This window comes from Sciurus carolinensis, chromosome 8 (assembly GCF_902686445.1).
Source record: "Sciurus carolinensis chromosome 8, mSciCar1.2, whole genome shotgun sequence".
Classification (NCBI taxonomy): domain Eukaryota; kingdom Metazoa; phylum Chordata; class Mammalia; order Rodentia; family Sciuridae; genus Sciurus; species Sciurus carolinensis.
This window is the reverse complement of record NC_062220.1, coordinates 64,298,095-64,313,299: the sequence shown is the minus strand read 5'-3', so window position 1 is coordinate 64,313,299 and position 15,205 is coordinate 64,298,095. Positions and strand designations below refer to the sequence as shown.

General features: G+C 35.4%; 2 protein-coding genes across 5 annotated transcripts in view; one reads left to right on the top strand and one right to left on the bottom strand.

Annotated features, from left to right (window-relative positions):
• Window positions 1-11,433, top strand: part of Napepld (N-acyl phosphatidylethanolamine phospholipase D) — a 36,874-nt gene extending 25,441 nt beyond the window's left edge. For all 3 annotated transcript variants that reach the window (XM_047560310.1, XM_047560309.1, XM_047560311.1), the window contains exons 4-5: window positions 3,108-3,222; window positions 7,733-11,433. In XM_047560310.1, coding sequence (XP_047416266.1) covers window positions 3,108-3,222; window positions 7,733-7,882 — 265 coding nt within the window. In that variant the 3' untranslated portion in view covers window positions 7,883-11,433. The remainder of the gene's footprint in view (window positions 1-3,107; window positions 3,223-7,732) is intronic.
• Window positions 1-15,205, bottom strand: part of Armc10 (armadillo repeat containing 10) — a 29,022-nt gene that overhangs the window by 1,867 nt on the left and 11,950 nt on the right. The window contains exons 5-6 of one of the 2 annotated variants that reach the window (XM_047560313.1): window positions 13,699-13,770; window positions 12,738-12,843 (exon numbers count right to left, since the gene is read on the bottom strand). In XM_047560313.1, the coding sequence (XP_047416269.1) occupies window positions 12,738-12,843; window positions 13,699-13,770 (178 nt within the window). Of the gene's footprint in view, window positions 1-12,505; window positions 12,844-13,698; window positions 13,771-15,205 lie in introns of those variants that run through there. The other variant, XM_047560312.1, reaches the window with a different exon arrangement.

Below are 15,205 nucleotides of genomic sequence, written 5' to 3'. Positions count from 1 at the left end.
CACTCACCATATTTTCAGAGCAGCTCATGGCCACATATCACCTAGGAGACCATCTGCATTTTCCTTAACACTGTCTGCTTAGGGAAAAGAGAAGTGATTTCCAAAGAATTCAGTTAGATTTCAGTCAGTTCTGATTTTTATGTGCAGTATAGAGAAAATAAACACTGATGGTAACAAAGTAAGGGCTAATTTAAATTATTTTAAAAATGGTTTATTCCATTTTACAATGCTTGCAGGTATGGGTACAACTTCATTTTATTTAGGCAGTCCAACAAAACAGAACAACTAGTGTTTCTCTAACACATGCATGGAGTATATGAATCTCATCTTTTGTTTCCATCTGGTTTTGTTGTACTTATTGGTTAACCTTTTAAGTTTACACCATTTTTCCCTATCTTTATTAACACTTATTTTTCACTTTTTATTTTTTTGCTATTTACTTAATTTTGGGGCCACATAATTTAAGTTTTTGGTGCCTGATAATATTAAAATTAGCATAAATCAATATTAGGGCTTGAATTTCACTTTTCCACTTAAATAATTCTAATTATAAGGAAGCTCTGAAAATAACCTTTTTTTTTTTTTTAAGAACTATTCTAATCAATTTTATGTAGTATTGGTCTTTACTCAGCACATGTTCTTAACATAATGGAATATCTCTCATAATTATGTAAGTCTTCATAAGTAGCAATATACATATTTGATATGTGTGCTTGTGTTGATAAACCAGACCACATACACATTTACCTACTTCCTCCTTCCTGCTCTCTTTGGGGCCATGTTTGTTTCTAAGACAGGAGAAGGGCAAGGAAGATGTTATTTGTTTTAAGAGAGTTAAATGTGGCAGGCTGTCCTGGGTAGTCCATTTCTCTGATCAGTACTAACTATTTCAGAAATTAAAGTATCCTTTCAACAAAATTGGGAGTGCTCTACAAATGTGAGATGTTTGCATCAAGAACGATTTTCAGTGATGTACTGGGAATGCTTTGTCCTTACTTTTGAGATCTCTTATCACCAAGTCTGTTGGGATTTAACATTTTTATTTTGATTGTTTCATATAGTCGAAAATTTAAATTTATTTCAGATAGACATAAGAATAGAAAGGAATGTCTATCCCTTTGATTTGCAGTAGGACCTTTCAAAAAATCCATAGAGAGGCACACCGAAAACTGTTTTTATCTGCCTTGAATTCTGTGTCAGGAGATATGGCAGAACAGTGCCTCTGTAATCTTCTGTTGGGGAGAACACAGTGGCTTTGTTTTTGGGCTCCCTTAGGACCCAGCCACTGCTGGCGGTAAATAACACACCCTTTGGCTATTACAGATGGATGAATTTCTCCATGATGTTCTGTGAAGTGCAGAAGCACCTATGCTGAATCCAGGCTCATTAGTTTTACTGTAACATTAGTAGGCCCTGGTCGATCAGGATGTAAAAATGACTTGAAGACTGTCGTTATTCCTCTGCCAAACTGATGGCTTGCAAAGCAAATGGTCTTGCTAAGTTGCTGAGGCTAGCTTTGAACTTGCTTGTAGACAGTATGTTTTTTTCTTTTTTATCAGGAATAGTAATTTTTTTTTTTTTTTTTTTTTTTTCCTGAAAGTGTTGATTTTGTCAACTGTACTCTTTTGGGAGAATTTTATGGAGTAGGTGGTATGCGCTATGCTTTTATAAACATTGTTTTGTTTAATCCTTGTAACACCCTTTACACAGAATTGGTTTAAATTTATACTTAACAAACAAGGAAATGGAAGCTCAGAGAATTCAAAGAGACCTTCTAAAGGCCTTCCAGGAAGTATAAGAGCTGGAATTCACAGCCAGGCCTGCCTCCTGCCCAGGTCCTTGCTCTCTGCAGCCTTTCAGTGCTTCTGCGTCATCTCTAATCAGTCATTCATTAGGCCTCTCTTGTGAAACCAATACCTCCATGTTCAGTTTTATGATATTTAAATAAAACTTTTTGAATAGTAATAGAATTTTATTTTTACTCCTGCTCTTTAAATTTTATACACTGATTTTTGTTTGCTTTTCACTTTAGCAAGTCAAAATAAATTTGCTTCCATAGGATATTCAGATTCTTTTGCCATTCGAATTTTGGTTTCCAGTTCTTTACTCATTATTCAGTTTTTGATTTGTACCCAGGATTTCAAAATATCTACTTTTTAAAATAAGAAGTCATGTATTCAGAATGTATCATCAGTAAAATAACAATATACATGAAATAAAGGTTTACTGTTCACAGAGGAGTTTTGTTTGAGACTCAAGTACTGTGTAGCAATTTGTGCAAGAAAGATGTTTGCTTATTTTTTTTTTTCTCCCCCAGCAGAAAAGTACTAGTAGAGATTTTTTTTTTTTTTTTTGGTACTAGGAATTGATCCCAGGGGTGCTTCACCCACTGGGTCACATCCCCAGCCCTTTTTTTTTTTTTAGGGTCTTGCTAAGTTGCTGAGGCTAGCTTTGAATTTGAGATCCTCTTGTCTCAGCCTCCTGATCTGATTGCAGGCAGGCAGGGGTCTTTTTGCCTGGCTAGAGATGTTTTTGCCTACTGTGATTTTTCTTTCCTGTTCAGAATCTTTTTGTTAAATTTCTTTTCTTTCCTTTCTTTCTATTTTTTTTTTTTTTTTTCTTTTAACAATTAAGCTTTGAACTGGCCTCCCGGCTTGGTTTCTGGCTCATTCTGTATAGCGTTGCTTATGTTCTGTTCCAGCAGTTCTCAACTCTGATTACACATTGAACTTATTTGGGAGACTTTGAAAAATGTTAATGCTTGGGTCCCAACGCAGAACAATTAAATCAGAATCACTGAGGGCACAGGCTGGGTAGCAATACTTATTTAAAGTTCTCTATGTAAGTCCAGGGCCTAAAAAGTGATTGAGGTGCCACTTGGTGTATGTTGCTTATTCTTTTGGCACCTTAGCCCAATTCTTAGGTAACTAATCAAAAATCAGATGAAGAATAGGGAGGCAAACTGAAAATAACCACACTAAGCTGCTTCTTATTTCTCAAACACCCATAGGCCTGCGCGGAGTCTTAAAGTTTGATTAAATAAAGCAAAAATTAGAATCCAGAGTGTATTCAAAGACCAGAATTAACAAATTGCTGTGTTTCATCAGGTGGTTTATGAAATACCAGCATGTAGACCCAGAAGAAGCTGTCAGGATTCACATCGATGTTCAAACAAAGAAATCTGTGGCAATTCACTGGGGAACTTTTGCCTTAGCAAATGAGGTGAGTTTGATCATGATAAAAATAGCTTTGATGATGTGTTTGACCACTGATGGGATTCAGGCATCACTGTCTCCTAGAAATGCTTTCAGAGACAGATTATGGAGTCAGACCCCGTGCAATCATCACATCACAACATGAGTTAGGGTGGTAAACCTTATTAATCAGTAAAACAAAACTCACATACAGGGAGAAACCCTGTATGCTATTTTTTGGGCTAATTACTGTAGTTAATGAAGCATGTGTTTATATAACCAAAAATCTGTGTATAGAGTGGGGAGTAGAACAAACCATCATGTCTCCCCCCTCAAGGCAGCTTCCATTCCTGTGGATATAGAAGATGTGTATGTGATACAGATGTTCGAAGGGGAAATGCTGTAACGTGGGACAGATTAATTGGTCTCAGAATCATGGATGATCCTTGATGAGGTAATCAGGGTAGCATGGAAGAATGACATTTGAACTTGCTTATGAGGAGGCAAGACAGAGTTTTTTCCAGAGGAGGATCAAGGGCAGAGTATAGGCCTGGAGGTAATACGTGCAGGGAATAGTGAGGAGCCTTTAAGCAGGACAGTAGATGGCATGGAGGTCAATGGAAGAAGGCTAGACAGACACTGTGGAATCTTCTAGAAATGTTATTCATATTTAGTTTAATGTCTGGTGTGTACCAGATGTTGGAATAAATGTGGTTTTCTTCCTACACTAAACCAGAGGAGCTGATTTTTTTCCTTAAGGGAGCTGAACCCCAGAACTCTGCTACGAGCTAGAGTTCTGGGATCAAGGAGGGGAGAGCTTAAAACTTTCTCTTCTGGATCCAAGGCTGCCCTCAGCAAACTTTAGAAAGGGATGGTTGGAATGTGACTTCTCTTACTTTACTTTCTGTGGCATCTTCCACATCCTAGGGCCTCTCTGCAGGAACCCAAGGTTTTCTTGCTGGTTTTGGCTCTCCTCCTCTGTCCCATTTCTGGCCTGCCTTCTTCCTTCAGCATCTTGCTTCCAATTTACATAGTACCTTGCTTGCCTGTTTCTTTACTCCCTCAATCAGAATTCCCAACTCTGAGTCATGATGTAGACACTCTTAGCCATACTGTCAGGGGATGGAATAGAATGAGTGAATAAATGAATAACTTTGGAGGGTACAGAGAATGAATGAGAGAGAGAGACATCATATATAATAGGTGTTAGTGACTTAGACGAAGCAATAGTATTTTATTAAACCTACGTAAAGAAATGAATTGAGATTGACTCCTAGATTTTTAACTTGAGTGATTGTGTAGGCAGTTGTGATCTTTATTGATACATGGGGAAGATAAGAAGAGGATCAAAACCTCAGTCTAGAATTATTGTTAGTCAGTTGGGTGTGGTGGCACATGTCTGTGATCCCAGAGACTGAGGCAGGAGGTTCAGGCCAGCCTCAGCAACTTAGTGAGATTCTTTCTCAGTAAATAAAAAAGTATCGGAACTGGGTGTGGTGGTGCACACCTGTAATTCCAGCAACTTGGGAGGCTGAGGCTGGAGAATTCCAAGTTCAAGGTCAGCCTCAGCAATTTAGTGAGGTCCTAAGCAATTTAGTGAGACCCAATCTCAAAGAAAAAGTAAAAAGGGCTGGGGATGTGGTTCAATGATTAAGTGCCCCTGGATTAAAAAAAAAGGACCCAAAAAAAGTGTTGGAGAGTATAGCTCAGTGGTATAGCACTCTTGGGTTTAATCCCCAGTACTGAGAAGAAAAAAAAAAAAAAGAATCATTGTGTTATTCAGCCTTAATGTATTATTCCTGTTATAAATCTAATCTCTATTTATTAATCAGACATATAATTAAAAACTCATAGCTTTTAATCTTTTGAATGTAGTTCACATTTTGATGTTAGTTGAATAAACAGGACAAACATGAATTTATTAAAGTAGATTGGATTTTCAGAGAAGTTTAGCTTAAACTTCTGAACACTTGAAAACTATTTGCATTTAAGCAGTTATAACAGTTACTCACTGTATTATTAGCAGAATAAGATTCCATAACTTGGCAAGACTCAAAAATTTTATGTACAAGCAATATCCAGTTTATCTAAGGAATGGTATGTGGATTTCCTAGATGATATAGTTAAGTTTCAAAACTTAAATCACTAGTTTTGATGGAAACAAATTTGAAGCGTTACATAATATTTAAGTTAGCTTTCTAAGTAACCAGGGTCTTTATTTTTAATGAATTCTATTGTAGAAGATTCTAAAATAGGGATCCTGTTTAGAACTTAGTTGTTGTCTAGGACTGCTTGCCTTTCCTTTATTGTATCTGGAGTGCAGGGAACTCTGTTTTCCCCACTTACCCTCACTGATTTCTGATTTACTACCACGCCTTTTACGTAGTTGTTTGGTCCCATGGCTGTAGGGCATTTTTATCTCTTTTGTGGATTATGAGATTATTATCATTACTCAGAAGGCTTTCTTACCTAATTCCAGGCTTATTTTCTAGACAGTTGAAATAGCTAAGAATTAACCTTATGCCTATGAAAAGACTTAGAACAATATTGCTAAATCTAGGCGGTTTAAAGGCAAAGAGTTACTACTCCCAGTTAAAACAACATCAGAATTCACACTAAATCCACATACCACCACATGGTTCACACAAAAGTTATAGCTTAGTAAATAAATTACCAGTGGAAGGTGGTGGTGTATATGTATTGTTGGAGTGAAAAGAATTTAACAAAAGTAGTTATTTTTCAATGAAAGAATTCTGTCATTTTGAAATATTTTCTAAAAAATTACAAGGGAAATTTCTTGACTTATTTAGTTAAATTCTATTGGTACTAGATTAGTAATCTCCTTTCTATATGTATAAAATAGACTAAAAGTAGATTCCTGGTTTCGGCCATTCATTAATTGGTTGCCTTCAGTAGTTAGGGAAAGACATTGGTAACCCTGTAAACAGAACCTTAAATGTACAAGTGAGCAAGGGGGAAATACTGCAAATGCATTTTAAGTCTCAAGAAATGTTTCCTGGCTTTACTTGTTTGTCACTGGCTGTCCCTTCTTAAGTCTCTGTTGCTAGCTTCTCATCTCCCTCCCCCTAAACATTGCAGCCATTAATCCTTGGACCTCTTCTGTTTGGTGTCTCCTTTTAGGGATCTCATCCAGCCTTGTGGCTTTAAATACCATCTGCCTACTGTGCCTCTCTAGTTCACACCCTCCCTTCCCCTACCATCATCCACATTGATATGTCTATAGTTGTATCTTGACACCTTCCCTTGGAGATCCACTAGGTATCTGAAACTTAAGTCTGAAACCAAACTTTCTGATCTTCCCTCAAACTTCTCTTACATCTCAGTAAATGGCAACTTTGTCTGTCCAGTTATTCAGCCAAAAGCTTAACTTCTATTCATGTCCTTCATCTAGTACCCCCTACCCACCCTGCCTACACACAGTCAGCTTAATATTCAGATTATACACTTCTTACCTCCTTCATTACTACCACTCTGCCCCTTACAGTCTGCTTAACACTGTAGAGGACAGTGACCTTTACAACTTGAATCAAATCATGACTCCTTTTTTCACAGCTTTTCTAATTGAAGTTAATTGGGGAAGGGCAACTTTGAATGAAGAAAAAAATAGCTATTATACAATGTAAAGGTTTAGACCAAATGAGAAATAACCAGCTGGGCACAGTGGTGGAGCATGCCTGTAATCCCAGTGACTTGAGAGGCTGAGGTAGGAGGCTTGCAAGTTTGAGTCTAGCCTGGGCAATTTAGCAAGATCCTGTGGCATAGCACTGCTGGATTCAGTCCCTGGTACCACAAAAAACAAAAAGAGAACACCACCAAAAACTAATGAAATTATTTAGCTTTATACTTTTTAATTTCTTTGTAACTACTTTAGTCAATATTCAGTGGACTCAAATTATTTGGGAAAAAAAACAGTTGAGTGGGTGAAAACATTCTGGAACATACTGTATGCTGTCTTCCCTTTTTACTGAGCTATGAAAAGTTGAGGAAATCAAGGGAACTAGGGAAACCTACCCATAGTATTTCTTCTCTGGGGTTCTGTCTGCAGACTAGTTTCTATACGAGGCTAGAGCTTTTGATTATATCACCCCTTCTTCATCCAAAAATATTTGTACTAGCATTTTATATCACACACACTCAGATTTCTGTATACTTCAAAAATGTTAACATTCAATTCTCTAGTATTTTTCACACTGATTCCATTTAGATGAAACTTCAACAGATCAGATTTCATATAATCTTAATGGTGTTCAGTCTAAGGTGGCACCACATTTGACATACAGGTGTTTAGATACATTGATTTGTATCTGCAATAGACATTTCTATTGACATCCTAACTAATGACTCAAGATTATATATTAACAAGTATGAGTGACTCATTTGCTAATGTCTCAATTAAAAGGGCATTGTTTTATATAGGATTTGTTGGTTACTTTAGTTTGAAGTATTTAATTTGAAATATCCCCTAAACATATATTATTAATTTCTTTTTCATTTTTCTTCACTCTGCCCTTTACCAGCATTACTTAGAGCCTCCAGCGAAACTAAGTGAAGCTCTAGAAAGATATGGACTTAAGACTGAAGATTTTTTTGTCTTGAAGCATGGAGAATCAAGATACTTAAGTAATGATGATGAAAGCTTTGAATATGAGAACAGGAGCTTTCAATGAAAAAAACATCATTGGATGTAAATTTGAAGGCAAATGAAAAGACTTAAAAGAAATTCATGAATATTATGACACCGGGAAAAAAACTTCTGCAAGTGTTTTATGTTTTGTGTAATAACTTGCTTACTAATATGACAACTAGCTTATATAAGAGTTCCGGAGTGAGGTATTTAAATGATGAGTTTGACAATGTGGATTTAAAAATCTTATATTAATGGTATAAGCATTGCAATAGAAATTTTTTACTAAAGCATTATATTCTAATGGTGGTAGAATTTTCTGAGGTAATGAAGAACTTATTAAAGATTCATTTGTTTGTCTGTTTTTCAGGATCTCTACAAGGTGAATCAAGGTTTTCTAGTTACCTAGATTTTTTCAGAGGCCTATATGCATACACTCATATCTTCCTTATGTTTACATAGTAGTAAATGATAAAATTGATTCCCACATGCTTATAAACAGCAGTTCTTGCTCTGTCAAGACTAGATTATGTTAAATGTTAAGTGATTTATTTTGTTAAGCATAAAAATATAGGATTTGGGCTAAGTTATCATTTTAAAAGATATTTAAAATTTATTGTGGCAAGATATACATAACCTAAAATTTATCATTTTAACCATTTAAAAAAGTGTACAGTCCTTTTATATTCACATTCTTGTGAAGCCATGATCACCATAAACTTAAATTTCTAAGAGGGGATAGTATATTTTACTGCACCTCTATGATCCCCAAATTAAAAGCCTTATTTGGGCAGAGGAAGGGAAACAATATGGATATGAACATGATTTATGAAATTTTCTATTTTTAATCTAAAAGACATAAGCACAAATATAGCTACAATGAAATATTTTACAGATGAAATAAATGTAGATCATAAATGTGAATAGGTTCATATACTTTGAATTAAATTTTACTTTCTCTATTTTCTGTATATACATTCTTTTTTTTCCTGGTCTCTCAGCTCTAACTCTAAATATATCAGTAAGATTTATTTTATAAATACTTTGTTTTACATGATTCAGATGTCATATATTTTTATATTAAATGACTTCTAAGCATGATTGTACCTTTTATTAAGTCAGTGTGGCATACCAGTGGTAAACAGAGATTCTGGTTGTTGGTGACCTGAGTTTTAGTCTTAAATAAGGCTCTGTATTCACTTGATTACCCTGAAACTTCTTAAGGGAGTGAGCTGTATTAGATGCTAATGGAGGCCTGTTCTGTTTACCTTATCTGCAGACATAGTAAAATAAACTTTATTCATACAAAATAATTAGAATAGGTTTTCCACACTAAATATACAGCCTCACAGTGCTCTATAATTTGCACATATGTATGCATGCCAAAAATTAGCCACTAAATCTTAATTTTAATCCTCTCATCATTTCATCATGGATTTTCTGTCATCGAAAACAAATCACCTATACTCACTGTGCCTCAGTTTCCTCACACGCAACAAGAGGATAATTTTCTCCTACCTCCAAAACATGTAGGATAAATATTTTTAAAAGCACTTTAGAATTCTAAGGGAGAAAATGATTTAAGATATCACTGCCTAATACAGATAGGTACATTTGAGAGCTGAAAGTAGGCTAATCCTTTTTATAACATTGTTCCTGTTGCATCCTGTGTATTAGGACACCAAACATCTCACTCATTTTGTAGAATTGGAGAGTAATAGCAAATATAAGTAACCTCTTGTAATTTAATATTTTTATCTAAAAAGGTTCAAATCAGTCAAGGGGGAAGTGTGTACACAATGTATATGTGGGTATAATGTATGTGAATGTGTATGATTTGGGGGCTCAAAAGCACAAAAATTCCCCAAAAAGAAAAATAAACTTCAGGAAAAACAATAAGCATAAACTTTTTCACTCTAAGCAGATGTGAATCCAGATGTTAGGGTCAGGGTGGGTTTAGCTTGAGGCATACTGCCCTAACACTAGTCAGCATTCTTGTGATCGTCTTCCTTGTTGCACATTGAACTGAAATTCATGCCTTACCTCTTTGCTATGAACAAGCCAAGTGTATCTTAGGTATTTCTTCTCCATGAATGAATGGCCTTAACATTATTTTTGTATTCACATGTACTGTTTAATTCAGTATCTAAGCACTTTAAATTGTATTCTAATGTCATTTAATTGGGCCAACCTTATTTTTCTAGGCTTCCTTGCTTTGGTTTTTATTGCCATTCATCTTTTTTCCCCATATTTTTTATTGGTACATCACCATTCATGTTCTTTTTACATTAACTTTAATGTACTTAATTTTTATTAACTACATCTAACTTCATTGTTCCTTATCACAACCACCCTACCGAGTGGTTTGCACTTTCTCACTTACCTACATTTTGAAGGGTTTAAGTCAATTTCATGTTCTTTAATTAGCAAGCATCCTGAGGATGCTTACTCTGATATACCTTACTGCCTAAGAGTAGGTCCATCAGTTAGACACACCACCTACTGAAAGTGATGATGTGTTAGGTGTGGTGGCTCATGTCTGTCATCCCAGCTACTTGGGAGGCTGAGGTAGGAGGATTGTGGGTTTCAGACGAGCCTGGGAAATTTGGTGAGATCGTGTCTCAAAATATAATGGTGGAGATATAGCTCCATGGTAGAGCACCCATGGGTTCAATCCCCAGTAAGCACTCCTACAACACACAAAAGGTAAAGATGTGATGACCTACACAGAAAAGATCTATTTGTGTATTTTTATTATGAAGTCTTCTGAAGAAGCTAAAAGTTACTCCCCCCTTCTTTAGCATACTGACATTTCAGAATCAATGCTGTGATCTCTAGGAAGTATCGTTACTTATTAACAACATCTTAGTGTTGAATTACTAAGAGAGGAAAAGATATGGAGTTTTAGAATCTGGTGCTTCTAAAGCACATTAAATACAAATCCTGGTTTTTAATATGTGCACATTTTGAACACATAGCTTCATTTAGTAGGGGACAGAGTTTTAGAAAAACTGTTACAAAGAAATGTGCCTTTTGGAAATTAATACCTGTGTTGTGTCACCAACATATGAAAGTATTATTCTTAGCTATCATATTACATTACTACTGTAGCCCATTGGGAATTCCCTTTTTTCATCTTATATTGCACCATTTTTCTGCTGTAAAAGTATTTCTTCAAAGTTCTATTTCTGTATCAGGATAACCTAGAGGACACACATTTTTCGGTTTGAGGATTTGTGACTTCTTGTGGCAACAAGTTTATATCTGTATATTGGCAAATGAACTTAAAGCACTCTCCAAGCTTTGTTGTAAGTTCAAAAATATAAAGCTTTTGCTTGCCTACTAATTTACTTAATGCTAAGCATGATGAGGACTATGAACTTGTGTATTATAGATCCTGACTGCATTCAGATATATCAAATTGTTAATACCCTGTGGGATAAAAATACTATTTCAATAGGTAACAGCTAAGACATCTTTATATTGTAATTCTAGTCCAGTAAAATATGGATGAAAATGAATAAAGTACTGTCAATTAAGGGGAGAAAATATGTATAGACTTGTTGGTAACTTTTTCCTTTTTATTAAAAAAAAAAAAAAAAAAAAAACAACTATACAATTTCTGACCAAAGTAAAAAATTTCAAACAGTAGAAATGGGTATACACAGAAAATTCATAGCCCCATATCCCAGTCCTATTTCTGGAGTTTGGATATCATTCTGGAAATGTTCTATTCATGTATAAGCATAAATAATTTACATCTAAAAAATCAATCATGGGATCATAATATACATATATTCTTTTACATGTACTTTAAAAAACAACCATATTTCATGGATGTCTTTCCATATCAGCTTATTCAGATTCACTTAATATTTTCTTAAAAGACTGGCTAATTCATTTAACCCATTGCCTGTGGATGGACATTTTGATTGGTCCTAGTGTTTTACATGTAATATCTTTACAACGGGCATACTGAAGGGTAAGGGGTGAATACTAAGAAACATTTTCCTCTAAAAGTTTACGTTTTTCATTGTCTAGGAATGATGAGAATAGATTTTTTTTTTTTTTTGGTGCTGGGGATTGAACCCAGGGTACTTAACCCCTGAGCCACATCCCCAGCCCCTTCTTACATTTTGAGACAGGATCTTGCTGAGTTGCTTAGGACCTTGCTAAGTTGCTGAGACTGGCTTTGAACTCACAGTCTTCCTGCCTGTGCTTCCTGAGCCACTGGGATTACAGATGTGTGCCACCACATCCAGGTGATAAGAATAGATTCTGATAATTAAAAGACTTTTGAAAGCAGTAAGACTGGGTTGAAAGGTGGATTTGAGAGCTCATGATCTCATCGATATTAAAAAACCAGGGCCATTCTATGGTAGTTCTGAAACAAAAAATTAATCTCATACTAATGTATCTCAGAAGAGTAACTGCAAACTCACTTCAAAGAGTAGAAGGGGGCCAGGGGTGGTGGTACATGCTTGTAATTCCAGTAGCTTGGGAGGCCGTGGTAGGAGGTTCACAAGTTGCTAGAGTCAGCAACTTAGTGAGGCCCTGAGCAATTAGTGAGACCCTGTCTCAAAAAATAAAAAAGGGGCTGGGGATGTGAGTCAGTGTTTAAGCATTATGTATTCAATTCCCAAACCCCGCCTCCCCCCCCAAAAAAAAAAAAAAGAGTAGAGGGTTATTTAATAAGCAAAAGGTTAATTTCCAGACTGCATTACTCTTTGGAAAAATATGACCAACCAATCAGAATTTTGGTATTATTGTTACAGCCTTTTCTTTCACATCCACATCATGATGATAAACTAAAGCTCTCATCTTCTGGGCACATTCTTCTCCATATAACAGGAAAAACAATGAACCTTTAGGGAAAGGAGGCTGAGTAGCTAACTGACCTTCCATTCTGAGGCAGTTATTTATATTCTGAAATAGGGTGAGTACTCGAAGAAGAATCTCCTTTGCTACATGGCCGTCATAAAGGGAAAGGAATGATGAATCCACCTGGAAGAGCAAGCATATCATTGTCATATTTTACATTTTAAAAATCCTATCAGAAAATTATGATTACATAACTTATATGTGTAAATCTTAGGCACCCTTATGTTTGATAACAAAAGGTTTTGTGTTTTAGCTAAAAATGATTTCCTTGGAATCCCAGAATGCAGTCATTTGGAGAAACATCCATTTTCTTCTTTAGGATCCATCATACAGTTTTCATGAGAACTCATTAATTAATCAAATATTTACTGCTCACACCATCAATTAGAATTCTGGCACAGGTTTAGGGAACAGGGATGAGCAGATGAACCAGATGGTTCCTTTTCTGTAGGAGATGAACTCCACTCCATCTTAGCACCACTTGTGCTTCCTCCGGAACACTCACAACAGCTTTTAATTATCTTCTTCATTTGTTACATATTTTTGTCTCCACTACACCATAAGCTCCAGGAGAACAAGCACCATGTACTCATTGGTGTGTCTCGGCTTTCAGCCCAGCATCTATCACATACTGGGGATTCAGTATTGCTGTTTCAGTGGATGCTAAGACGTGCACACAAAGAAGCCAACTATAAAAGATGTGATGTTACAAGTGAACTCAAAATTCGGCAGAGACAGAAAAAAAACAATTTCTTATTCCTAGGAAGAATCTTTAATAAAATGATTTTTAAAAGTAAAATAAATATGCTTGTTACAGAAAATTTAGGAAATTCATATACACAAAAACTAATAAAGCAAAAACTTAATATTGTTCTTCAGAGATAAGCTCTGTCAACATTTTGGGATAAATCTTTCCAGATCTATTTGTTCAAATCTCTATATAAGTGTATTTATAAAACAAGTATGTAATCTATTTACTTGGGCACTGAGTAGTCCTTCTGTCATGGCTGGGTTCTCAGACAAATTTGAAAGCAGCTTCAAAACTTGAACCTGAAATAAGAATATTGGTTTATTTCAGACCAGTAAACATGACTTTTCTTTCCCCAGCATGCTGTCCTCTCACCATGTTCCCTTGTAAAGTCTTGCCTGTGCTTTAAGGCCTGGCTCAAATTCTCTCTACTCCAGGAAGTCTCTCTCTGAACTCTTACAACACTTGGCATCAATCTCAGAGCAGTTAGCATCGAGCAGTGTTATTTTAACCTTCACTTTTCCAACTACGCTGTTGAGACAGGAAGAATATTGTAACTGTCACACAGACATAACACACTTAATATATGGTAGGCTTCACATGTTAAATGATCTTTACAAAGAAAGAAATGTGAAATATGTACAGTGAAATGTGATCTTTGGAACAAATCTCTCAAAGCTTAGTTTATTTCTACCCAAAGTATGAAAATTTTTCAACAGTTTGGTGACCAAGATTAAACAAATAATATGGCCTTGTTTTTTTGCTAGGTTACTTGACTTTGATGTTATATTTTTATATGAAAAAATTTTATAATCATTTAAATAGGCACAGTGATATAACTAGCAAACAAATGTTAATTAATAGCTGACTAGCTAAAACACCAGCATTCTTATCACTTAGTTCTGAAAAATCAAGAATAAAAATATTCAAATAGAACTTCCCTTTTATTTTTTTATTGTAAACAAATGGGATACATGTTGTTTCTCTGTTTGTACATGGAATCTTGTGCATACCATTTGTGTAATCATAAATTTACATAGGGTAATGTTGTTTGATTCATTCTGTTATTTTTTTTCTCTTCCCCCCCCACCCCTCTTTTCCCTCTATACAGTCTTTCCTTCCTCCATTCTTACCACCCTCCTTAACCCTAACCCTAACTCTAACGCTAACCCCTCCCACCAGTCAGAACTTCCCTTTTAAATACATGTACAAGTAAACTATACTTTTTATAAGAGACTTGAAATTAAAATAAGAAGGGAGAGTATTAAGTCAGGAAAAAGTGAAAAAAGTGCTTTTCACTAGCTCTAGGAAGGAACATAGATGCTTACTTTATAAAACTTTTTTTGATTACCAAGGCAATAGAAGTTTGCTGCAGGTTTTTTTTTTTTTTTTTTTTTTCAGTGCTGGGGATCAAACCCAGGGCTACGCACATGTAGGGCAATGCTCCACAACTGAGCTACACCTGCAGTACTAGAACATTTTTAAATATAGAAAGGTACAAAGAAAGAAGTTGACTAATATTTCTAAGACCAGAAATGGTCACTGTGAAGTTTTAGTGTTTTCTTTCTGGTCTTTATGCCCATATCCTGTACTATATGCTTACAATTCCTTTGATCATGCACATACTAATTATTTTGTAAGGGAGAAGGATATAAGGCTTTGCTTAATCTTATCAGCCATTTTTATTTTTTATAAAATTAATACATGATCGTGATAAAAAATGTCAAACGGTGCAGA